At 39.0% G+C, this 25,580-nt stretch overlaps 3 protein-coding genes across 4 annotated transcripts in view; 1 reads left to right on the forward strand and 2 right to left on the reverse strand.

Annotated features, from left to right (window-relative positions):
* The window catches only part of rps6ka5 (ribosomal protein S6 kinase, polypeptide 5), a 29,654-nt gene extending 27,123 nt beyond the window's left edge, over window positions 1–2,531 (reverse strand). For both annotated transcript variants that reach the window (XM_025007081.2, XM_017421602.3), the window contains exon 1: window positions 2,240–2,531. In XM_025007081.2, coding sequence (XP_024862849.1) covers window positions 2,240–2,309 — 70 coding nt within the window. In that variant the 5' untranslated portion in view covers window positions 2,310–2,531. The remainder of the gene's footprint in view (window positions 1–2,239) is intronic.
* Window positions 2,532–4,266: 1,735 nt separating this feature from the next.
* On the forward strand, window positions 4,267–17,481 carry hadhab (hydroxyacyl-CoA dehydrogenase trifunctional multienzyme complex subunit alpha b). Its single transcript, XM_017421618.3, has 20 exons — window positions 4,267–4,401; window positions 5,801–5,842; window positions 5,929–5,999; window positions 6,088–6,221; window positions 6,321–6,459; window positions 6,551–6,670; window positions 8,997–9,099; window positions 9,219–9,341; window positions 9,427–9,545; window positions 9,641–9,697; window positions 10,764–10,873; window positions 11,002–11,136; window positions 13,402–13,573; window positions 13,683–13,769; window positions 13,860–14,000; window positions 14,644–14,712; window positions 14,846–15,041; window positions 15,146–15,260; window positions 15,546–15,691; window positions 16,734–17,481. The coding sequence occupies exons 1-20, from the start codon at window positions 4,335–4,337 to the stop codon at window positions 16,877–16,879; spliced, it is 2,292 nt and encodes a 763-aa protein (XP_017277107.1). The 5' UTR covers window positions 4,267–4,334; the 3' UTR covers window positions 16,880–17,481.
* Window positions 17,230–24,380, reverse strand: LOC108239044 (SAGA-associated factor 73). The gene is made up of 5 exons (XM_017421504.3): window positions 23,816–24,380; window positions 22,787–22,968; window positions 22,421–22,660; window positions 21,063–21,290; window positions 17,230–20,081 (listed from the first exon to the last, which is right to left on the reverse strand). The coding sequence occupies exons 1-5, from the start codon at window positions 24,093–24,095 to the stop codon at window positions 20,049–20,051; spliced, it is 963 nt and encodes a 320-aa protein (XP_017276993.1). The 5' UTR covers window positions 24,096–24,380; the 3' UTR covers window positions 17,230–20,048.
* Window positions 24,381–25,580: the final 1,200 nt, after the last annotated feature.

The raw sequence follows: 25,580 nt of genomic DNA on the forward strand, positions 1-25,580 counted from the left end.
TCTACGACTTACGGTTCGTCCTATCTCACGTTAGGGGGCGATGTGGAGCAGTTTGGCCACGCCCACTTTTGATTTCAATGGAATCACGCGATTTCACACGGGGGACAACTTTCTGTGAAGTTTGGTGAGTTTTTGAATATGGGAAGTCGTCCAAAGAGCCGCGTAAAGTGGTGGAAAAATAATAATGAAGAAATCCACGAAATACAATAGGCCTTCGCAGCGCTGTCGCTGCTCGGGCCTAATAATGAAGAAATCCACGAAATACAATAGGCCTTCGCAGCGCTGTCGCTGCTCGGGCCTAATAATAATAATCCTTTGAGAGTTGCACTGAGGAGATAAACTTATTTAGAGAAAAAATAATAATAATTTTGGCAAGATAAGACATTTTTACTTGTGGGTTAAAAGCATCAGTTTAAGCAGCTGATATGTGGCAGGAAATGAACTCGATAAGAGGAGCTCCACTGACAGCTAGGCACTGCATGCTTAGGGCAGGGCAGTAAATCTGAAGTGCTGTCATGTTTGAGCCTGAAGAACAACACTATCATTAAAAAGAAAAAAGAAAAAACAGACAGCTGTAGCTTCACTTTGTTCAGCAGCGGTCTGCTCTGAACCACAGACCTCGACAGAACCAGAGTAACAGACAAAAACCGGATTAGCCATAAAACGAAAGAGGTTTCGTTTAAAATCCTTCACAGAACGTGTCTGGCAAAGCATGTCCTTAAATCTGTTTGAACTGGATCTTAATTATGCTTGCAAATTTTGTGGCATGAGCAAAGAAACAATCTATAGCTTGTCCTTAAACAGTATACATTTATGCTGACAGGTGAAGGCCTACTGACTTTAAAAAACAAAAACATGACTACAGCTCTGTCAATTTTACAGACATTAACCTAAGACTTGGTGTGGATGTAGCTGATTGCCAATGCATATTCTGAGCACTAAGAAACTAAGAAACTGTGCAACAATTCTGATTAAAATGTTGCCTCCACCATTTTGAGTTAACTCTGTTTGTCTGTTAGCAAAATATCTCATGAACCACTGGGTAGATTTTAATGAAACTCTCAAAAAGTAATCGTTGGGGGCACATCTACAACTGTTTACCTTCTGGAGTCAACCCAGTTTAAGATGGCCACCACAGCCAACTGACCTTTGGAAACGCAAAAATAGCTATAACTCAATCAATTTTACAGATATTGAGCTAAACCTTGGTGTGGTAGTAGCTGAACATCAGCCCCAATGCATACTCTGAGCACTACACATTGCACAGTATTTTTGCTGAAAACTTTGGTGTTAATCACTGGAGTCAACCCTGTTTGTCTGTTAACAAAATATCTCAAGAACCACTGAACGGTTTGTAATGAAACTCTCATAAAGTAATCATTGGTTGTACATCTACAACTGATTAACTTCTGGAGTCAACCCAATTTAAGATGGCCACCTAAGCTAATCAACATTAGCCAACCCCAAAAATAGCTAGAATGCTCAAATTTACAGTTAATAAGCTAAAACTGGGTGTGATGGTAGCTGAGTGTCATCCTCAACATATTCTTTGAGTGCTAACACGTCAACATTTACAAGGTTTCACCAAAATGGTGACAACTCTGTCATTTTAGTTTAAAACTGTGCTATGAAAGGCGACGGGCGATATGCATTCCTTCAAGAAACGTTAGGCCTTTAATCAGAAATGGTTTATATGTCCCAGCTTTGTGTGTATTTGCACATGTATGTTCTCTGCCTTGTTTATTTGCTCTCGTGACATAACATTCTGTTCATGTGTACCAATGTTCTATACAATAAAGTTTTTTTTAAGACTCGTGTTTTTAGCTCTCAGAGACAAAAACGGTCAAAGAAGGAGTTAAACTTTGTGAAATCTTTACGGATGCTGATTTAACCTACTGACACGGATGTCAATTAACAAACGGTTTAAGCTAATGGTATTACCCTGGTTAACAGTTAAATCGCGCTAGCAGTTAGCTGTGTTATTAAACTACCTTAGTTTGTGTGAGTTTTCAGCAGTGTCATAAAATACACTGGCAGTCGGATAGCGGTTGTCTTCTTCTGTTATTCCTGAGTAACATCAGTGTTAGTTAGCGCTCATAAACGCCTCACTGACAGTGACAGTTGACTCCTCCAACTAGCTAACCTGCAAACATGTTCTCCTCTGACATGTGTATACCAACATTAGAATCACACACAAAATACACTGCATTCGGTTTAACCAGCTGGCAAGCCAACTTACCATTTTTCAGCTCATGTTTCACAGTAAACAGGTCACCTTCTCGAGAAGATCCCTCCATTGGGGATGGCATTGTAGTTTCGTGTCCCTGTTATGTTCAAGATACGTCTCACGCCAGCTTTGGTTCACCTTCCAAGCTAGCCCGCGGTGTTGCGATTGAAGAAAATAAAAATCACTACAAAACGGCAAGTTTAACAGATATATGATTTTTGTTACTAAAGCTGACCGCAGGGAAGCTCGAAGGAAGCACTTGCGTCTTCCAGCAGCAAATAAACACGATCACTACCATCGCAACCTGACAGTCCCTCTTCGCTGATTGGCGTTGCTATGTAGAAGTCTGGTCTCTGATTGGTTGTTGAACTTGTAGTGTCCCATAGTCCCGCCCACGACAGAAGACTGAATGCTGCTTTCAAATGCCCCTCGTACACTTTCATGTCAAAGGTCAGAATGTAAAAATTTATGCCCAGTTAAAATAAAAATCCTTGATTAATATTGATTTATTCAATAAAATAAGTTCAATTATGTTAACAAAAGCAGCTACACCAAATATTAGTCAGTAATGTGCTTTTATCTGTTCCATGTTGGGGAATACCAATAATTACATGATGACAGTCTTGAAAATCATTGAAATATACGATTTTTAGCAAGCATAAAAAGAAAATTGTACATATATATACTGCTGCATGTTATGCTTCATTAGATTATGAATTAGTGTCAAACTCAGTATTTTTACTTGGGATTTACTTATTTGCCATCTTTAAACTTTTGCATATGACAAATTGAAATAAAAAGGAACTGAAAGAACACATAAATTAGAGTTTTATGATTAATACTATGACTGATGGGGACAGGCACCAGCTCCCCGCAACCCAGAATGGAGAAGCGGGTAAAGAAAATGGATGGATGGATGGATGGATGGATGGATGGATGGATGGATGGATTAATACTATAAGATGTTTTCGAGTGCTCTGAATGTTTCGCCACAGCGAGCATAGCCATTATCAGGAAAGTGATCAGTTCCTGTTAGTTGGGGTTGAAGCAGTTCCTCTGCAGCTCAGAATAGATTCTTTCAAATAATCAGATTGTTGAGGCATCTGCACTCCAAGGCAGTTTCTTTAAAACCTCATTATTCTAACCTCTATGACTGTAAAAAAAACAACAACTTTGTGCCATTATGTTGGTCAACCTAAGATGAATGTAATAAGTAAAGTAAAATGTTATCTTTGTGCTCTGATCAGTTCTACTCTTACAATTAATCCTTAAGAAGTCAAGAATAAACGTACTAAACACTGTTTCCCCTAAACAATGGCAGGTGAAAAACAAATATTAATATGTGACTGTACTGTGCAACTGCAATACCAAAAAAGATGGCACTGTACTTTAATTTGAAAAGAAATCTTGCATAGTAATATTGAATTCCTTCTCAGAAAGATTTTTAAAATACTTAACATGTATGGCAAACTGAAGTCACAAAGAAATAAATCATGCTAAACATAAAGTAATCTAGGCTATAACATAAATAATTACTACCAATGTGAAAGCAGGATTTATTGTTATTGTCTGTCAAAATGAATTTATTTTAGCCTATTTGAATTTGAATCATTTAAACTATAAAGTTTAGTTTAGTGTGAGAAGCTCTGGAGTACTGTGAATTAAAATCATATGTGGATTTTATACTTGGGACAAGCAAACTGAATTCTGCCTCTATCTTGTGGTACCATGTTGCTATTGCAACCACTTGGTTGTTTCATTTCAGATGCTTGATATTTGCAGTACACCTGCAATTGCATTTTCAGCAGTACTTATCTGTTGTTTAAAAAGTATATTAAAAGTATTTGAGTAACACAAACAAAATTATTCCTATTTATTTTTATTTTTTTAGACTTAAAACCAGAAACACGCAGTGGTAGAGCACTTTAAATGGAACGCACTACTTTGTAGTACTCATAACAACCAATCAGATGCGAGTTCTTTAGGACGACCAATGAAATGTGGCGTTGTTCAAAGATAACCAATCAGCTTCTTGTCCGATTGACAGTAGTGATCGGGAGCAGCTAGCTCCTCTTCCCAGCACTGCAGACTGACCTCCGCTCCCAACATGGCTGGTGTTCGAGCCTTTGGTGTTCTCTCTAAATTGTCAGCAAGGCGATATGCTCTCATGTCAGGTAGTATCCATTCATATTTGGGCTTAAGCTGTAAGGGAAACAAGCGCGAGGAGTTATATTGGAACTACGCGGTTAGCAAAGTGTCCTAAGCGGATAATTAGCTTGTTAGAGTAGCTGCTAGCCTGAATGTTATGCAGAAATGTGTGGCAGTGCATGTCAGAACACGGTCATTTTAATATGTCAAATAAAGTATAGTATTAACAGCTTAAATAGAAAATCATTCACTTTAAAACCACTTTGTTTTTGGCAGAAAACTTAGATGTAATCCCACTACTTGTGCTAACTAGCTTAACGCTAAGGAAACATTTAGAGCAAAAAGAGCCCAGGTGAAAAAAAATAGTTTGGATTGATTGTTTTGCTTAAAGTCCCAACTAGTACATTTTAATAAAACCCTGCTTGGAAGGTTTAGATGGGGATTTGAAGTGTTGGCCATTCATTCGCCATTGTGTTGGCCGCTGTGTGTGTGGTAGGCGGAAAATGTAGGTGAAGGGTCATTTCTCTGTCAGATTGCCTGGAATGGCCGAGACCGACTGAGGTCATGGCAGTCATTTGAGAATATATCACATACACTTCAGATGTTCATTTTGTGAGATTATTTGAAACTTTATACTTATCACACGCTGGTGAAGTCGATAATGTCTTTGTTCGTGTGATCGTTTGCCTGTAAGCAAAATATCTCATGAACCAGAGGTCGGATTTTGATGAAATTCTCAGGAAACAATCACTGAACGTACATCTACAAGTGATTGACTTTTGAATTTAACTGTTTTAAAGGTGGCTGCCACAGCTAACTGACCTTTCCAAGCACAGATATGGCTGTAACTCAGTCAGTTTTACTGATATTAAGCTAAGAATTGGTGGGTTATTAACTGAGAGTGATCCCCAACCCATACTTTGAGCTCTAACTCATCATATGAGATCTGCTGTCAAAACTTTACCATTAAACACTTGGAGTCAGCTCAGCTGTTAGCAAAATTTCATGAACCAGTGAATGGATTTTAATAAAATTTCAAGCCAGAAAGTAGTTGCTTGGTGTACACCTACAGCTCATTAACCTTTGGAGTCAACCCACTTAAATATGGCCGCCACAGCTGACTGCTCTCAGCCAACACAGAAATGGCTATAACTCAGTTTTACAAATATTGAGCTAAAGTTGGATGTTAGTGGTTGAAAGTCATTCCCAACATTTATTCTGAGTGCCAACAGATCACACAATATTTTGCAATGTCACATGAGCTTGTGCATAACATCACTTATAAGATGCCAAATGCATCTTTAAGGAATACTAGGCCTTAAATTTGTAGGCGTAGAGCATAATATTTTAAAATCTATATTAGGAATAATGCATCATGTTATACAAATGTAATAATGTGCCACTGTTTTGTTTTTGTTTTTTCAGGCAATAATTTTCGAACCTTCTCAGTAGCTTCTGCCATGCTTGGTAATTCAAAAAGATTCACAGCACATGTGGTTAATTTAGCCTCCCTGTCCACTGACTTATTCTCCTCCTTTCTTGTCTGTTTTTAGCCCGAACCCATGTGAATTATGAAGTCAAGGGTGACGTCGCTGTCATACGAATTAATGACCCGAACTCCAAGGTGTGAGCTCTTTCGAAGCAAATCCAACACTGTACGCTTCTGGAGTCTGCAGCATTAACGTGCCCCTTGTTGTTACGTCTTCCTCCAGGTTAACACACTGTCGATTCAAATGCAAAAGGAGATGGCAGAAGTAATAAATGAAGTGTGGGCCAACGATGCTGTTAATAGTGCTGTCCTCATCTCCTCAAAGCCAGGATGTTTCATTGCTGGAGCTGATATTAAGTAAGACATATAAGATTTAACCACTGTGACTTCTTCAGTTTTGCCGTAATGATAAAAAGAAATTACCATTTAATCTGTTTCACGTGTACACCCGTACAGTATGATCCAGGCCTGCAACAGTGTGGAGGAAGTTAGTAAACTTTCTCAGGAAGGACAGAAGATGTTTGAGCGGATTGAAAACTCCCCGAAGCCTATTGTTGCTGCTATCAATGGCTCTTGTTTAGGAGGAGGCTTGGAGGTGAATGAAAGTACTTTTTTTTTGTTGTTGTTGTTTGAAGAGAATGAATTGAACAAATGTTTTCTGCAATGAGCTTCTTTTTATGTTTTAGTTTGCCATTGCCTGCCAGTACAGAATTGCAACAAAGAGCAAGAAAACAATTCTGGGCACTCCTGAAGTAATGCTGGGTCTTTTACCTGGAGCTGGCGGGACACAGAGACTACCCAAAATGGTTTGTATTGAAAATAGATTTCTCTTTTTTCTAATTACGCCCACTTACAATGATCTCCTTAGACCTCTCCTTAATGAGTATGAAGAAAAGTGTGGCGACGCCATTCTGTCTGTAATTCGCCATGGTGGAGAGTGGTTGCTTGTAGTATCATTTTTTTTTTAAACCCTGGAAGTCAAGCAACCTTTAAATAGACGGTGTCATTTTAACTCCTGATCTGATAAAGGGTTGTCACTCTGAAGGACTCTTCTCATTGGAAGCATTATGTTCTGCACTCACAGCAGGAGGCTACGTCTGAAGAGCATCACATGCGCGAGTGCTTCTACATCTACCTCAAACTGGGTTATAGTTAAATTAGTTTCAACTCGGGCACACTACACACACACACACTTCTGCTCAGCTCTGCGAACTAACACAAACACAAAAATGGGTTTAAAAGTGCTGCGTCCCCATATCAGCGTTCCAAAGCAGCATCGGTAAATGGAAGCACCTGAAAATCTGTTTTCCACGTGTTGATTACAGTATACTAATCCTTATGGTGTAATGTCTGTAACTAGTTATCAACTCTAGAAAGACATGAGGCTAAAAACACTGTCCTCTACAGCAGTGGTCCCCAACCTTTTTAGCTCCACGGACCGGTTCATTATCAGACAATATTTTCATGGACCGGCCTTTAAAGTTGTGGCGGGAAAAAACAAAAGGAAATGATACGAGCGGCATGAAAACGGGGGTATTTTTTAAAACCTAGTGAACGTAAATCCAACGTGTACTCGCAGCTTTGTTAGCTGCTTCCTGGTATTGCGTTATCAACATGAATAACACCCTCTCCTCCCCCTAATGTTCTCTGGTCAGTATGGCGATGTTTAAACATGCCCTTCAAAATAAGATGCACCATAAATATAAAGAGCACAAAGAATACAACTCACCATAACGCTGAATCAGTGGGAGCTCTGAGTCTGTTTCTCCGTAACGAGACGGTCCCATCTAGGGCTTCTAGAGACGTTTGTTTTTTACTCGTTTTGCTGCTTCTGGGTTTGTTTTAAGTAGTAACGTATTACATGACGTAGATGAGCGTTTTGACACGCATCATGAGTGAGTCATAGACGGATGTAGTGGAGAGAATCTGGACAGTTTTTCTAAATAAATGTCATTCAGACTCCGAAAATAAAAAACAGAAATACTGTAAGTTAATTATTCTTTCTCTGCGGCCCGGTACCAAATGACCCATGGACCAGTACCGGTCTGCGGCCCGGGGGTTGGAGACCTCTGCTTTACAGTTAAAGTTTTTTCACCATTCGATTGGTTCGGATGTTTATAAGACTTCACTTTCCCTTTAATCTAACAGTCTGACTAACAAACCTCTAAAACGATTTTACTGAAACAGTGATTTTTACCAACTGTATTTAAGGTACAAAATAAAACTTTCAGCTTTTCTGCCATTAAGAGGTAAACTTAAGAAAATTTACGATGAATATTAATTTCAAAAATACATCCTCAGCATCACTTTAGGGCAACTGTGTTTAAAAAAACAAAACAACAACAACATGAAATGTACAACTTCTACTCTGAAGATTTTTTTTTTCTTAATAAAAAAACAGCCACCTAAGCTGACTGCTCTCAGCCAAGTTGACTCATTGGCATCACAGTTGGTGGAGAAGAGAGTCGTGTTAGTCTCAGGCGATACAAGCAAACATAGTACTGACATTAGTTTTGGTGCAGTTCAAACAAAGTCACAGTGCTGTATGTTAATATTCTAAATTTAAAAGTTAATCTTGACTTTTGTCGTTCTAGACCGTACAACAAAATTTTGATGGAGCGGTCCAATAGCAGCTTAGTAATAATTACATAAAAATGAATATGGACTCCATATATGCAAGGCCAAGCAGGGGGGAATTTTTATCCTAAAACTGATTTTAATTTAAAAATCAATCATTTGAAATATCATTTCCAAATTAAAGTCCTTGCATTTTTTGGAAAGGATGCATATCTCCCGTTGCCTTTCACACCAGAGTTTTAGACCATCTGAAGTTGAGAAATGACAGAAGTGTAGCCGTGGTCAAACATAGAAAGTAATATTATCTGCAGTCTCATGCCATATTGCAAGATATCGTGCAATCTGTGATGAACACACGATGATTACTTTCTGAGGGTTTCATTAAAATTTGTTCACTGGTTCATGAAATATTTTTGCTCCCAGACTGAAGCAAAAGCCTTACTGCTGGGTGATAATAAAAAAAAATTAAAGTTGTGTCTTTTAGCCTGTTTTAATTTACAAATGATTTAAAGGTCTTTCCTCTGGTTGTTTCATGTCTGCTCTCACACCTTGTAGGTTGGGATTCCCAGTGCCTTCGACATGATGCTAACAGGAAGAAACATAAGAGCAGATAAAGCCAAGAAGATGGGGCTTGTCCACCAACTCGTAGACCCTCTTGGTAAAAACTCAACGGCGAGCCGCTTTAAATGAAGACTTTTAAGTATTGTTGCTTGTAGGGGTAATAAACTGAGCTTTGGATAAAGATGACTGAAAGGTTGGTTGTGGTTTGTGTTCCAGGACCTGGGCTGAAGAGTCCAGAGGAAAGAACAATTGAATACCTGGAAGAAATCGCTGTTGAATGTGCCAGAGGCATAGCCAATAAGAAGATTCCTCTTAACAAAGAGAAAAACATGATGCAGAGTAAGTTCTTCCTCCTTTCTTGTTCATTTCTGTTGTCACTCAATTTAGTTTGGTTCTGATTAACATTAATTTTCTGCCTTTGTAGAAATTCAAGACTATGTGATGAGTTTCGAGTTTGTACGGAATCAAATTTACAAAACCGTCCATGGTAAAGTCATGAAACAGAGCAAGGGGCTTTATCCAGCACCCCTAAAAATAATTGAAGTAGGTCAAATTTCCATCGATCCATCAATTTCTTTTAACTGTTATCACAGATCACTGATTTATAATTAATAAATCTCTTTTGTTGTCCCTTACAGTGTGTGAAAACTGGGATTGAACAGGGCCCTGTTGCTGGATACTTAGCAGAGTCTCAGGTAAAGTTTGTTTGCCTGCGTCATCGGCACAATTAAGGGCCGTTCAGACTTGTTACAAAATCGTTTTGAGTCAGTTTCAGGTGATTTGATTGCAAGTGGTCAGCTCCCACAGAGGATTGTCAGTGAGCACCAAACAGGACATCAGCTGCTCTGCTGATGACAACACATTCAGACATCTGAATTAAGGCATTATTTTGATATTACCACGGTTCAGAACTATTTATTTAGTTATTTATTCGTAATCTTAATTATCAAACAGACACGATATAAGAGAAAAAAAAGGCACATATACAGTGTTTAGTGACTGCACCGAGCTCAGTGTCAAAGCAAAAATGGAAGATTTTAATCCACTGCAGTGAAACACAGTGCACTGTGAACATAACATCAGCGCCGTGTTTAATTAGGTAAATATAATTTAACATTACGCTGCTTAGATTGTTGTCCATCGATTGACATGTCACATTATAGCTTACAGTGACCACAGCAGTCCAACTATCTCTGAAACAATGAAAATAATAAACCAAAGAGAAACTTACCTATAGAACATCCTGTAATCCATTTTGAACAATAAAGTCACAACAAAACCGACATTTACTTTGTGAAGGATTCTGACAAAAAGTTCATTAAAACTTTTAGCTAAAAATAACATAAACAAAAACAAGAAATATTTTTAAAAAATTCCCAAGAATCACTGTATAGTGATCTTAAATCAGCTGACAGCTGAGCAGACTCAGACAGATATAATACACAATTTTATTATTATTTATTTTATTTTTCTGTCGAGGTGTCCAGGTAGTAGATCTGCTGTTTATGTGGGTCACATCGGTTCAGTAGGAGGTCCTACGTTAAAGATTGGGTTGACTGTGTTCAGACTACCAAACATACGCAAATAAAAGGGGTCCAGACCGCCTGTGAAGGGGGTTTGAGTGAAAACGTTTTCAGACCTGTATTTAGCGCTGGCCAATCCGTATCAGATAGCTAAGAACTGTTTTAAACGACAGGGCTGAACAACCTTTTGTGTTTCCGTCTGTACACCAAATGTAACACATTTTCACATTTGTCACAGAATTTTGGTCATTTGGGGAAGACTTCCGAGTCAGCAGCCCTGATTGGTCTGTATCATGGTCAAGTGGCGTGCAAAAAGAATCGCTTTGGAACTCCTGAAAGAGAAGTAAAGTAAGTACAGATGGATGTGACATAACTGGCACCTTATCGACCTGTAGTTCTTATTTCTGGCCAATTCAGTTTTGTTTAAATCCTTGCTGGTGGCTACAAAGATTGTGTCTTTTGGTGTTTGTTTGCAGAACTCTTGCCATCTTGGGAGCAGGTCTGATGGGAGCAGGTATCGCCCAGGTGACCGTGGACAAGGGTGTGCACACAATCCTCAAGGACACCACAGTGGAGGGACTGGCCAGAGGAGAGCAGCAAGTTTACAAAGGGTGGGTGGATTTTCATAGCAGGTGTCAGGGCTCCAGACTAACTTACTAACTTTAGGCACCGGTGCACCAAATGTTTCAGTTTCTTAATCATACTATTACATTTTTAAAGTTCAAATTTTTGTCATTTCCTATATAAACTGAATCGTGCAAATAACTAACAGGAATAAATGTTTGTCCTCATTTTAACTGAAACACAACAGAAAATTGCAAAAAAAACCTTAAAACATCAGCACTTTATAAGTGTTGTTACACAAAATTTAAGTGTCTGTCAATTTTCAAAAACCCCACAAATGACACCAAATTGTTTGCTGTTCCCAGATACAAGTCACTGTGTAGGAATGTTAAATGAAACTTATAAGAACAAATGTTAAAAAGAAAATTTGAAACCAGTTTGTAAAACATTGTAGACAAACAGTCCTAAGCTTTTATGTTTGACATCAATAATGCACAAATTGAAGCACCGCGAGCAGCAATTAATGATTCAAATTCAGAATAAGATGTTATCTTTGCTTAATTACCATTGCTTCTTTAGTGGACACACGTGTCTCAACACATGAGACAAGGACAGAGCCAAGTAGGATCTTTCATAAAACAGTTTTGCAAAATGGCCACAAAGACCAGTCTGTTTTTATGCTGCCTCTGGCTGTCATAAATCACTAATGGAGACGGCCACGTCCTGCACAGATGTGAGCTTGCAGAAACTAAGTGAGCATATATTATCACTCCATGTCATTATTGTGCTGCAAAGCTGGCTCACCTTTTCACACATCGACTGTTTCAGCTCAGTTGATGCTCTGATGAGAAAAGCACTGTTACCGGCCAGGCTTTGGCTGTAATCTTTGCTATAAATGCAGTGCATCATATTGTCCGTCTGTATGGCTGCACATTATATCCAGACTTTATCAGCATGTGTAATATTGCAAAGGACTGGAGTGAATCATTTCAAGAACAATTAATTCATGTTCTGCTTCTAATCATATATTGTGTCAATCCAACAGACTTACTGGCTTTAATGCCCACATCTGTTTCAGATGAAGGTGATGACAAGAGAGAAAGTGATGAAAACACAGTCTAAGTGACTGTCATCTCTCTGGAGTCAGAGCTGCTGATTGGCTCTGGCCTTCAGAGGCAGACATGGCAGAGTTTCTGCAGGGTCTTAAATCTAATCAACGTCCAGATTTTCTATTTTAAGTCTTAAAATACATTTAGTATCTCTTAACTTAGTACAATAGTTCATTCATCACGTCTTCCATCATTTTTTCTTTTTCTTTTTTCCCTGCCAGTATTTATTTGTGGTTGAGGATTTCAGATGTTAAAACTAATTAAAAAGAAAGAATCTACTATATTTTCCGCACTATTAGAAGCACCGTCAATGAAAGCTCCATTTTTAAACTTTTGTCACATATAAGGTGCATCGTCTGCACCTCCCAATATTTGTAACTTAGCGCGGACTGCACGCGCCGCGCTCCATTCAAAATGAACGATTTCGGTGCTCTAGCGGAGCTGGTTCGCCTGTATCAGCATTTATATGATCCCTCTATGAGAGATCACAGAGATAATCAAACGATTCAAAACTCACAGAAGAATACAATACTGCACCGACGTAAGTGTCAAGTATAAACGCCTCCACCGTTCACTCAGGTCCATGCGTGGAGCCCTGTGTGACTGTAACTGAGCCTTAATGCTGCAAGCAGCATGGCTTTATAATTTACCAAAATCGTACTAAAACATTACGACTTCTTAAATATATAAGGCGCTCCAGATTGTAAGGCTCACTGTCGTTTTTTGAGAAAATTGAAGGCTTTTAAGTGCGCCTTATAGTCCGTAAAATACGGTACTGGCTAACTTTCAGTTGGCCAGTTGCACCTGAAACTGGTTTGTTGTAGTTTTTTGAATGATTTGGAATCAATTTGAATAAAAGACAATAAAATTAATTACTTTAAAAAAATCTTTACAGTATTACATTATTTTTTTGTATGTTATGTAGGGCCTAAGTTTGAATGATAATGGTCCATTAAAGGTCTTATAAAGTCTTTACTTTAACTGACTGAAAATTACAGAAACTAAGAAGTGGCCAAAAAAAAAGATGGAGGGAAAAGGCATGAAATGTGAAAACACCAGTGTGACCAAGGAACAAACTCGCACATGACAGATCTCTGGAGCCTTAATAAAATGTTGATTCAAGGGAGCAAATTCGATTGATGTCTTTAGAGATTCGAAAGGAGGTGTTCAACTTTTGCTGTTTTACCTTTTCATTTAATTAAGGCTCAACGACAAGACCAAGAAGAGGAGCATCACCTCGTTCGAGCGAGACTCCATACTGTCCAACCTGACTGGCCAGCTGGATTACAGGGGCTTTGAAAAGGCCGACATGGTTATTGAAGCAGTGTTTGAAGACATTAACATCAAGCATGCAGTGCTGAAGCAGGTGGAAGCTGTAAGTCTGACACCAAGTGGCCCGCGGACACTTCTCCTCCTAATTAGTTGCTTTTGTTGGACTGAATCCAGAGACATCTCATTTAGATGGAACAAACATTTCCCTGCAGGTGGTGCCCCCTCACTGCATATTTGCAAGCAACACATCTGCTCTGCCCATCAAGGATATTGCTGCTGCCAGCAAACGACCAGACAAGGTTTGAGCTTGGGAGCTCTTTGGTCTGTAATTACGAAGGTAGTTCTTATTCACATGTACAAAGAGCTGAATATTTTCTGCTTGTCTTTAGGTGATTGGCATGCACTACTTCTCTCCAGTGGACAAGATGCAGCTTCTTGAGATTATAACCACCGATAAGACATCGAAGGACACGACAGCCTCTGCTGTGCAAGTCGGCTTAAAGCAGGGCAAAGTCATCATAGTTGTCGGGGTGAGGTTTACTGTTTTTGTTTCTTTCTTTTTATTTGTTTTTTCTTTCATTCTGTTTTTCTTTTCTAATAAAAGTAATAAAATATACAACAAAGTATGTGTAAAGGTTTAAAGCCAATCCACAGGTGCTTTAAAAATTATCACAATTAACATAATTTGTGAATTATTAAAACTTGTGATGTCACAAAGCTCTGATCTGATGTGTGCAGGCGATGTTTGAGCTTGTAGAGCTATACTAACTACTAACAAAAAGCAAAAGGTTCACATCCTTCCACTCAACTTTTGATAGTTTTTTTTTTTATTTTTATTTTTGCAAGAAACTCTGCAGTGTAAGTAAAACGTCTCTGTAGGAGATCCCAGATCATTTTAATCTGTAATCCTTCCAGTCATCATCTGTAAGTGATAAATGATAGATGGAGGATCTTAATACCAGCTCCTTGTTGCAGCCTGATTACTGAGTTTTGAAATTTGGTTCTTTTTTTTCTTCACAATTGTGTACATCTGTCAGTGAGCGAAAGCTGAACTGGGAATGATGCTTCAGATCAGACACGGAAAACCAAACTGATTAAAGTGAGCTGAGCAGCATGAGGTCGAAGGCAATGTTTTTGGGACATTAATAGAAATGTTGCCAAATTTCTTCGCAGGATGGACCTGGGTTCTATACAACAAGGTGTTTGGCTCCCATGTTGGCTGAAGCTGTCCGAGTTCTTCAGGTTAGTTGTGTTGCTGTCCAAAATTTAGCTGTGAGGTTAGCATTTTATGGTAATAAAACAAACTGTAGGTCAGAATTGACTTTTTCTTCATAACCGTGTTACTCCATACTAATCTAGCCTTTTTCACATGCAGGAAGGCGTTGACCCCAAGAAGCTGGACGCGCTCACAACAAGCTTCGGGTTCCCAGTGGGTGCAGCCACGCTGGCTGATGAGGTTGGTATCGATGTTGCAGCACATGTAGCCGAGGACCTGGGCAAAGCTTTCGGCTCCCGCTTCGGTGGTGGAGATGTGGAGGTTTTAAAAACCATGGTGGACCTGGGATTTAAAGGTACGATTCAGACTCGTCCAAGCATCGTCCCTACATTTAGAGAAATTGAGTAGTTAAGTTCTGAGTTATTTAAAATTAAATGATTTTTTTTTTTTTTTTGTCAGGACGCAAATCAGGAAAAGGTTGCTACGTCTACCAACCAGGACGCAAATCCAAAGAAGTCAACCCAGACATTGGAGACATTCTTGAGAAATTCAGGATGAAACCAAATCCTGCTGTGTAAGTCTAAATGTAACACGAACAGACGCAGAAATGCAGCATTTAAATTCTCTTCCTTCACAAAATTATTATTACTATTATCACTGGAAGTCTAAAATGCACAAGTGAGAGCAAACTATATTGGCTCTTGACATTTTGCCTAAATTTGATCATTTGTGCATCAGTTTATTCTTCACACCATTAGTTCAAACTTTGCTGTAATCTGAGACATCTTTAACACTAGCAGAACTTTAATTTTTAACCACGTTCAGTTCAAATGTTTAGATTGTGTTCGCTGTTTTGCAGTTCATCAGACTCTGACGTACAGTTCAGGCTTGTTTCACGATTCGTCAACGAGGCCCTGCTGTGTTTGCAAGAAGGCATCCTGAACGGCCCGTTGGAAGGAGACATCGGGGCTGTGTTTGGGCTGGGCTTCCCCCCCTTCCTCGGAGGTCAGAGTTCAACCAGCAACAATGTCAGCTTGACTGCTTGTGTATAATAATATCTACTTATCAGTGGACAGAACCTGAATTGTCCATTTTATTTCTCACATGCATTTCTAAAATCTTTAAAAAATATATATTTGACTAAATTATTTTATTACAAAAAACAACTCACTTTGTGAGCAACAATATGGGTTTAAAACAAAAGCAACAACATCTGCACTCATGGCATCTGTAGAGAAACTAACTGCTTGAGATGATAAATATGCTGTATAAAATAATTCTAAGAAAAATTCAAAGATATAGTATAAGAGGGTAGAACTGTCTTTATTAAGAAGTTTTAAAAAAATTGTTTCAATATGTTCATATAAATAATACAGATTCTGTTATTTAAAAATTCTTGTGGGGTTCCTCAAGGCTCAGTTCTGGCACCAGTGTTATTTCTGTTATACATAAGTTATATTTGCAAAGTCTCTAAACTATTACAGTTTATACTTTTTGCAGATGAAACAATTATATTTTGTGTGGACAGTATTTAACTTGTAGATAATGGAAGAACTAAAAAGGTTAAAATGTGATTTAATGGTAATAAATTGACCTTAAAATCAAATTTATATCTTCTGATAACCTTTTGATTAACTCAACAACTAAACTTGTGATAAAGAATGTTGAAAAAGTGTGTTTGAAATCAAGTTTCTTGGAGTAATTATTCACATAAAGTTGGAAATCATGTAAATTTAATCAAAAAATATTTCTAATATGGGTATTTAAATGAGTCTGTTTTGAATATTATAAATATTGTTGTTTATGAGGAGGAAAGATTTGTGAAAAGGGTGGCTGCAGCAGTCACCCTTTTTCAGACTGCTTGGATTTTGCTAATCAGACCTTTTGGGTTTTGTTTTTCAGTTTTTGGTTTAAAAGAAAACAAATAATTTTGAAAGCACAGAGAGAATTGTTGGGGTTCAGGAACTTGCCTAAGTAACTCTTCATCGACTGGTGGAAACACTGAAACACTGACTGACCAGAGTTTTGTTTTTTTTAATGCTTCCAGGACCTTTCCGGTTTGTGGACACCTTCGGCGCGGACAAACTGGTGGAGAAGATGAGGCAGTTCGAAGCCGTGTACGGGAATCAGTTCACACCCTGCCAGCTCCTGCAGGACCACGCGAAAGATCCCAGCAAGAAGTTTCACCAGTGAGCGCCTCTCTTTGTGTGCCAGGAGCTCATAAGAAAGTCCCGTTTGCCACTAAAATGTGCCTAACGTTGGTGTTAAGGATGGCGACAAACACTCGACACACACGGTTTATTAGGTACGCCCAACTCAAGGTGACACCTGCAATAATTCAGTAACAAATTAAGGATTATTTTGGAGGATCCAGTTTGTGGCAGCTTGTGTTTTGCCATTGCTGAGCTGATTTCGCTGATTTAAAAAAGAAGGCACCTGTGAAATGATTATAAACTTGATTCTTACATTTGTTTTAGTTAGGTGTACCTAATAAACTGGTTGTAAACTAAAAGCAAAGGTGGAAGGTAGCTTTTTTGGTGTTGTTTTTACCTAAATATTAACTTTGATGTAAAGATTAGGGGTCAAAAGGTGGCTGATTGACACATCGCATCTATAAAAACATTTGTGGGAAAGGAATGGACTTTTCCAGCTGCCAGTTTAATTGTTAAATACTGATGAATGTTAAGAGGTACCACATATGGTTCATTAAGTGTCTTTTTGTACATTAAAGGCTTCCTTGCTTAGTATGGAGAATTATGTAAATGTTAAACTTCAATAAAAAAATGTTAAAGAAATTTCCTGTTTGATTCTGTTTGGAGGGAAAGTTCACCAAACTGTTAATTAGAAAATTGTCAGAGAAGAATAAAAAAAATAAGGATGTGTCAGACTTGTTTTTAGAAGTTATTTTAGAAAAGTATAAAACATCATCTGCAGCCCTCCATCTCATAATTTAAAAATAAAATCTCTTTTTGAGAAAATAAGGAGGAATGGGTTGTAGCCAGGACGGTCAAATTTTGAAAATTTCATTAGCAGTCAACTACGTATTAGGCATTTTTGTGTTGGCTAAGGTCAATGATGTACATCCAGTGATTAGTTTCTGAAGGTTTCTTTAAGATGTGTGTAATGGTTCATGACAGTTGATGCCAAAGTCCTACTTGATCCTGTGGGTCTGAGCTGCTGCTCGTCTCCTGTGGTCATCAGGTGACAGGAGGGACACATCACCAGTCCACAGGGATCACCAAGATCCTGGGGCCAGTTTAGACAACGTTTAACCTAACATGCTTGTTTTTTGGCTCTGAAAACCAGAGTACCTGGAGAACATGTAACCTCCACACAGAAAGAGTTGAACTGAGATTTGAACCCCAATCAACCTACAAAAATTCAGACCCAATTTAACGTTGACATGTAATCTAAAAGTGAATCACGTCCTAAAGAGATATATTTAATTTATTATATCGTCTTAAATTCAGATTCAAAAAGTTGACAGGTTTAAGTTGACCTCTTGAGTCAAAGTTTTTGAAGAAATTGAAGACATTTCTGTGGTGTAAAACAGTTACACTTTGAAGAAAACCCAAAAGTCAAAGCACTCATCTGTTGAATCAGATGAATGTTTTAATATTTGAATGGCTGAAATATCAAAATCGATAGATTGCAAAATATATACTAAAACACAAAAATGTGACTGCTCAGCATAAACAATAATACTGGAAGTTAATGTTAGCTCAGGCTTTCATAAAGCTGGAAATTTATATTTACATGAGGAAAATGTTGTATAAAATAATTTTATTCACATATTAACAAATCATTAAATAGACTCTAAAAGAATATTTTCAGTAACCTTGTGGCCAAAGATGATGAACTTGTTGAGTCACTGAGATATGAATCTGAGTTAGAACTCTGATTAAACTTTTAAAGTGGTGGAAGAAAAAGGAGAGAGCTGACTATTTCATTAAACCGATCAAATGAAAAAGACAACCTGTCCCAAAGTGAGTCTGCCTGTCTTTAACCCCAACATTATTTCAGTGGTCCTGGAGTCCAGATCACAGAGCTGGAGACTGTAGCTTCACCTCCACAGGTTGATGCCCCGTGAACTGAGAAGAACCTCCGTGGAACAGCTCGATTCCGGGCCTCTTTCAAGGTCAGCTCCTGGTTTCAAACCGTTTAGGCATTCGTGTCCATCAGTTCTTTAAAGAGATCAATCAGTGTTTGGGCAGGTGTGGATCTGTTTTGGATGAGACAAGAACTCGTTCCCTTCTGTTAGCGACTAAGCTTGTAAAACGAGTTACCAAAATAAAAGTCTGCTGAAGTGACAACTTGCAAAAATCTAAATAAAGACACAGGCAAGTGCTGATATTAATCTGGACAGGGTGAGGGTATTCATCCAGCCCATAGGCAGGTTCCAGCTGAAACTAACCAATCAGCAACAGATACAGCTCTATATAAACATTTTACAAGGTTAATGTAACATTCTTTCAAACTTACACATTTCTCTCACCTCAAAAAAAAATAAAAATCTCAAAAATCATATGACAACTTAAAAGACACGTGGGAAATTAAAAGGTTAAGCATTTCTTTTAACACAGCAAAACCTTTATGACTATTATTATTTATGACTTTCAACAGGTCAGAAAGCAATAAGGTTGCTTCTCGTCTCTCTGCCTTCCTCGTTGTCGGTCATAACAAGCCGTTAACGGCGAGCTGCCCAAGGGTGTCCTCGAGTCGCCTTAGCAAGCACAAGTCCCAGCATGTTTGCACCGACGCTGAGAGAACTCAGCAGCGGTGGTCTGTGGGGTGGTTTCTGACCGCTCCGCTGATGGAGAACTTCTCGAGCTGTTCCACATCAGCCTGAACTTCGCTCTCAAGAAACAAGACGAGATCCTGCTCGCAGTCTGACGAAAGCTTCATCTTTGGCTGCAGAGACCCCACCGCTGTCCACCTCAAACTCTGACACTTTGGGGCTTTAGCTTGTGTGGACTCCAGATTCTTTTGAAGGCACTTTTTGCGACATATGAGAAGAACCTTGAAATGTTGCAAGGTTTCTTTTCCTAATAGTAGGTCTCATCATTAGATTGTCCAAGTCGAAGACAATTACATCATCAGTAACGTGTCTCTTGAGCACATTAAAGTCAGAGCACCTTTTTGTTTTTGGACAGAAGAGTTGTCCAACATGAGACTAGAGTTTCTCAGAGAACCTCTCGATTCTTTTCTCGAGTCTTCTTGAGCAGCTCTTCCCTCAGCCTGAAGAACCGGGCTGCAGAATCACGTCTTGCTGGTTGACCTCTGGTCTTTCAGAGGACAGCTGTTCTCTTGGTGTCTCCAGACACCGGGGTTTGGTTCAGGGTTTGTTGACTGCAAACTTCCATCAGTGATGCTCATTGTTGTGTCCATGGCTGTTCTAGATTTAAAAAAAAAAAAGAAATTGTTTGCACCCATTTGAGTTTATTGAGGATTTTCTCTGATCCATTAAGGGTCAAAAGTATACACACGTGCTCAAATATATAGCGATCGTGGTTGACTGCAGCAAACACTTTCTCTTTGCCACCATAAAAATTATTTGTTATGGATTGACCCATATACATGTGTCACCCTCAGATAAAAGGAAATTGGTTAAGATGTTGAAAAAACAGCCAAGAACCACTGCGGCTCAAGCCTGCTATAAACTGGAAACTGCTGCAATACCTGCGTTTCTGGCCACAGTGAGGCCAGTTTTTAAATCACCATGGACTGAGAGGGTGCTGACTAAAAGAGAAGCTCTTGTGCCCAAAAGCCACACCTTTAAGCTGGACTGAAATCTGCAACGACCAAATGTTTTCTGGAGAAAGGTTTGATGATCAGACAGGACAAAGCTTGAGCTGTTTGGCCACAGTGACAACAAGTTTGTTTGGAGGAGACACAGTGAGGCTTTCAAACCTAAGAATGCTGTACCAACTGTCAAGCATGGTGGTGGTAACACCATGCTGTGGTACCGGTGCATTTAAGAAAATAGAAGGAATAATGGTGTACCTCCAAATTCTTCAACTTCACCTCAAGCCAACAGCTAATGGTGAAACTTAGGCACAGTTGGTTGTTCCAACAGGACAATGACCTCAAACACCAACTTGTTTCTGACTGAATAAAGTTGCTGACATTAAGCTTCTGAAATATCCTTCCCAAAGACTCAACCTCAACTTGACTGAAAATGTGTGGACTCCATTCTGAACTCTACCAATTCAGCCTACAAGACTGCTCAAACATCCAACCAGAATTAGAATAGAAAAAAGGAAGTAATATTTGTTTAAATTGTTTTATTAAATTGCTCTCATGTTTTCAGTGTTCTCATCTTGTTGGAAAATGCATACCCTGCTGAATAAAGCAGCCATATTGGGTTTTACTGTACCTGCTGGTATGGGTGCTGCTGGGACAGGGCCAGGTGACTCTGGTGCTGAGCAGTCTTGAAGCCTCTGATCACATCCATTATGGTGAAACTACACTCATCCCAACAAGACTCTGGGATTCGAAGCATCTCCGACTCCATATACCTGCTGAAGTCTCTGACCCTCCTCTCGTGACCACTCACTGTCGGGCTTCTGATGTTGGAGATCAGGTTCTTGGCTTGCTGCAGAATCTGTAACACACAGACACAAAGTTATGGAGGGAGGGGGATGAAGACCGATAAAGACCAACAAGAATCTGTTTTCATTATCGCCCACCACCAAAGGTGAAGTGGATGTATTGTTAAACGACCTTCTCAAACACAAACATGGCTGTAACTCAGCCAAACTTACAAATATTGACCTAAAAGTGGCTGTGGTAGTAGCTGAGCATTATCCCATTCACACATTCCAACTGGGGGTGTGCCATATCGTCTCATTTATGGTAATACTGGTGGATTTTTTGAAACCGGTGAAAAGATTTATATTGCGATATCATATGATGACGCTATGTGGTCCACACGTCTTAGCCTTACCGCCAGTTGGTGGCGGTAAGGCTTCCTATAGTTGTTTGCCAACCGTCATTAAAACAAAGAAGAAGAAGAAACGCAAGGCGCTGCGAGCGCGACCTAACAAACATCGCTGAGAAGCCCGACTTCATTCCAAAAAAAGGACCCACTTCTGTTGTTTGGAATTATTTTGGTTTTTAAAACAGAAGGTGTGGATCAGACCGCCATATTCTGCAAGTCATGCAAGCATGCTGTGTCAGGTAAGGGTGGAGACGCGTCAAATCTGTTTATAAAAAGTAAAAAAAAAAAAAAAACTGTTTTGAAGGTATGTATTTGGGCAAATCCAATAAAAAAATTAAAAGCAGAAAATGTGGAATGTCATCTGTCATATCGTTATTAAAATATTATATATATATATATATATATATATATATATATAGTGATATTATTTTTTGGCAATATCGCCCACCCCTAATTCCAATCATTACACCACGAACAATAATCTTTTGCTTAAAACTTTGATAGAAACCTGTTGACCGTGACGATAGCCGAGAGTCATCCTTAACACGTACTCTGAGCGCTGAGACATATTGCAAGGGCTCACAACATTTCATGAGATTGAGCGCAACGTCATTTACAAGGTTTGACCAAAACAACTGAACTCTATCATTTCTCATCATAAGATAATCTTAGTTTAAAACTCTGGCATGAAAGGCGGCGGGCATGGTGCAATCCTCCAATGGATGCCAGGCCTTTAATGTTCATGATGCTTTTATCTCGAGGATGAATGCAGTTTTTTGTAGAATGTGCGTTACCTCCATCTCAGACATGTCCTCGCTGTATGTTAGAGAGGATTTGATAGGGGAAGTGAGCAGTCCTCTGTGTTTTCCCTTTCCTTTCCCTTTGTACTGGTGGGTATGGGAGGTGGAGGGCTGCTGACTTCCCTGCAGACTCTGGACGTCATCATCATCATCGTTGTCGTCATCGTCGTCCTCATCATCGTCGTCGTCATCATCGTCGTCCTCATCATCATCCCCCTCATCGTCACCTCCAGGCTGGAAAACCAAAAGAAAAGTGGAAGCCAATGCAAAACAAACAAAAAAAAATCTAAATTTTACAAGAAAGATTTAAAGAAACGTACTGAAGCAACAGACGTTTGTGTTGTTTCGTGTCATGCTTACAGTGCGTGTTGTCGTCGTCGTCGTTTTCCTCTTACGCTGAATGTGTGGGCAAAGAAACTGGTACCGCTCGTAGATCTTCTGATCCGTGTATGACAGTGTCAACTCAGGAGCGTCAGACTTGCGTTTCATCACCTTCACAAACCTGGTTCGAATGTTACGCAAATGTGCATCCACCTGGGTCACTGTAAGGCAGACAGAATGCAAAAGGAGAGTTTTTCACCCAAAGTGTTCTGCAGCAGATACATAGATAGATTTTTTGTTTCCAAACATGGCCTTTTTTGTACAGATAATATAAATGCACTAAAAGAGAAAAGTTAAAGGTGTAACATTCCTTGAAGAAATGCACATTTGCCTTCAAAATAAAGTTTCAAACGAAGGTAATGTTATGTTGAGAAATATTATAGCTATTTTCGTCAAACCGTGAAAATAACGTTATGTATGATCTCATGTGAGTTTGCGAGATCTGTTAGTGCTCGGGGTAGGTGTTGAGGATAACTCACAGCTACTACCACATGAAGTAGCTCTACAAATGTCCGTTCTCTGAGCGCTCCTGTGCTCTAATGCGCTGCAGTTCAGAAATCTAAATCGAGACGGGTTTGAGACGCTCACAGGTCTGTTTCTGAGAGAAAATCTGTCGCAGAAACTTTTGAGACGAGTTCAAAATTTACAACGTTGGGGCTTGCAATTAGATTGAGAATGCCCACAGCCATTTTGAGATGTTTTGGAGACTTCCCCATGAATGTGGTTTGTTAAGTGGCCTCCAGGAGTTACATTAAAACCCTACAAATGTTGTGTTCAGCCTTCATGAAGCCAGAGAGGGAAGCTTCTGCGACTCATGAGGAAATGAAAAACCCCTGGAAGAAGTTGACACATAATGAGACTCCCTTTCGAATGTCATTCGCAATTTGTCGCCAACAGTTTATGCTAAGTCAGATACTGACTTCAAGGGTAAACACACTCGCCTACACTGCATTTCTCGCCAGGTTTACTTTATGAATAAAATTCAGCCATAAAAAGATTTGAACTCACCAGAAGGCAGGGGTGTGTGGATCTTCTCCCACTCCTCGCGGTTCTGTTCAATCAACTCCTGCACGAGTTGCTTCTTCATGTCTTTGTTCTTGAAGTGCTGCTGCGTCTTGTCGTAGAAGATCGGGTGATTGCGCCAGAATTCCGCCATTGTATGCTGGTGCCCGTTCCTCCAGGGGTACTGCCTGTCCCCGTGAGCCGCAGGTGTGTATTTTCTCTTCTTCTTCTCGTGAGCACGCGCGGCAGCCCCGCGAGCTTTACCTACCTTGCCCTTGGGTGGCATGGCGAGGCGAAAACCGTCGGTCGCGGCTGTGTCGGCGTGAGCTCAACAAAAATGGCGGCGAGCCGTTTGCGAGGAGTTTCATACGCCTTCGTATGGCGGAAATTTGATACAAGAAATTGCACAGACGTCGTGTGAATGTCGCAATTTATTCGCATTGTTCTTGTTCCATTGTTTAACATTATTACTATAGCCGAGAGTCATGGGTGCACTTTTGCTGATGGAAGTACAAAATAACATAAATCGCTGGATTTGAACCCGTCCGAGGTGTGGTTTATTACTCCCGCTGCAGCGGAACTTCCAGAACTTCTTTCCGTCCTTCACAATAAAAGTCTCACACATACAAACCGATTCTTCACCTTAAAATACTCTCGAAATATGTGAAGTTTGTAAAACTAGCCTATGTTATTATTGTTGTTCTTTAGCGAACTGACACTGCAGACTAAACCACCAGGACTTTTTATTGTATTTCTAAGTCCACACACTTGAGACTCTTATTGTTAAGGGTTAAAGTCGCCTGTTTGAGCCTGCATGGAAGCTATAATTTGGATTTTGTGTGGATTAGAGAAAGTTCACACTGTATTCAAACTTGTGCACCCAATTCTTGGTTTTAGAAATCAATACAGTTGTATGTTGTATAAGTATGGAAGCCCATTCCCGCCACTCTGTAGGAAAAAAGTTCCCTAAATCATATTGTCTCAAAATGATGACTATCTCATGATTGTGACTTATGCTTTATTATATTATTATTAACTTATCATGAAATAGCATATTTTGATTATTAGATACTATTTCTTAATCATGAGATACTATCTCATGGTTGTGACTTATGCTTTATTATATTTTTATTAACTTATCATGAAATATTATCTAATAATTAAAATATGCTATCTCATAATCATGACTTTGCATCCCATAATTAACATCTTATATTCTGACTTAGTAATTCATATATATGATGAGTGAGCCTCTTCTAATTTATGCAATACTGTTTCGAAATTATAACTGAACCTCCCAGCGTTATGAGATAGTATCTCATAATTATGAGATATATCATAACATAGTATCTGAGCATTACTTAACATAGTATTACTCAACATAATAAGTAGTATCTAATTATGAGATACTAAGTCAGAATTTTGAAGTTATATCTCATAACTATGAGATGCTAAGTCATGACTTTCAGATATCTTATAACTTTGAGATACTAAATTATCATTTTATCATTTTGAGAAAATATCCCTCAATTCTGAGGTGCTAAGTCAACATTATGAGATAGTAACTCGTAACTATAAGATGCTTAGTCCTAATTTTGAGATACTATCTCATATATATAATTTAGGGATTTTTTAAATCAAAATAACAAAAAGAGGTTTCTATATATAATTTATAAAGATAAATCTGATAATAATATGACATGCATGGCCATAGTATTAACAGTTAGACTCAACTCTATAAAAGTAAAGTATCTCATGAGCAACTGGACGG

Source organism: Kryptolebias marmoratus, linkage group LG10 (assembly GCF_001649575.2).
Source record: "Kryptolebias marmoratus isolate JLee-2015 linkage group LG10, ASM164957v2, whole genome shotgun sequence".
NCBI lineage: Eukaryota > Metazoa > Chordata > Actinopteri > Cyprinodontiformes > Rivulidae > Kryptolebias > Kryptolebias marmoratus.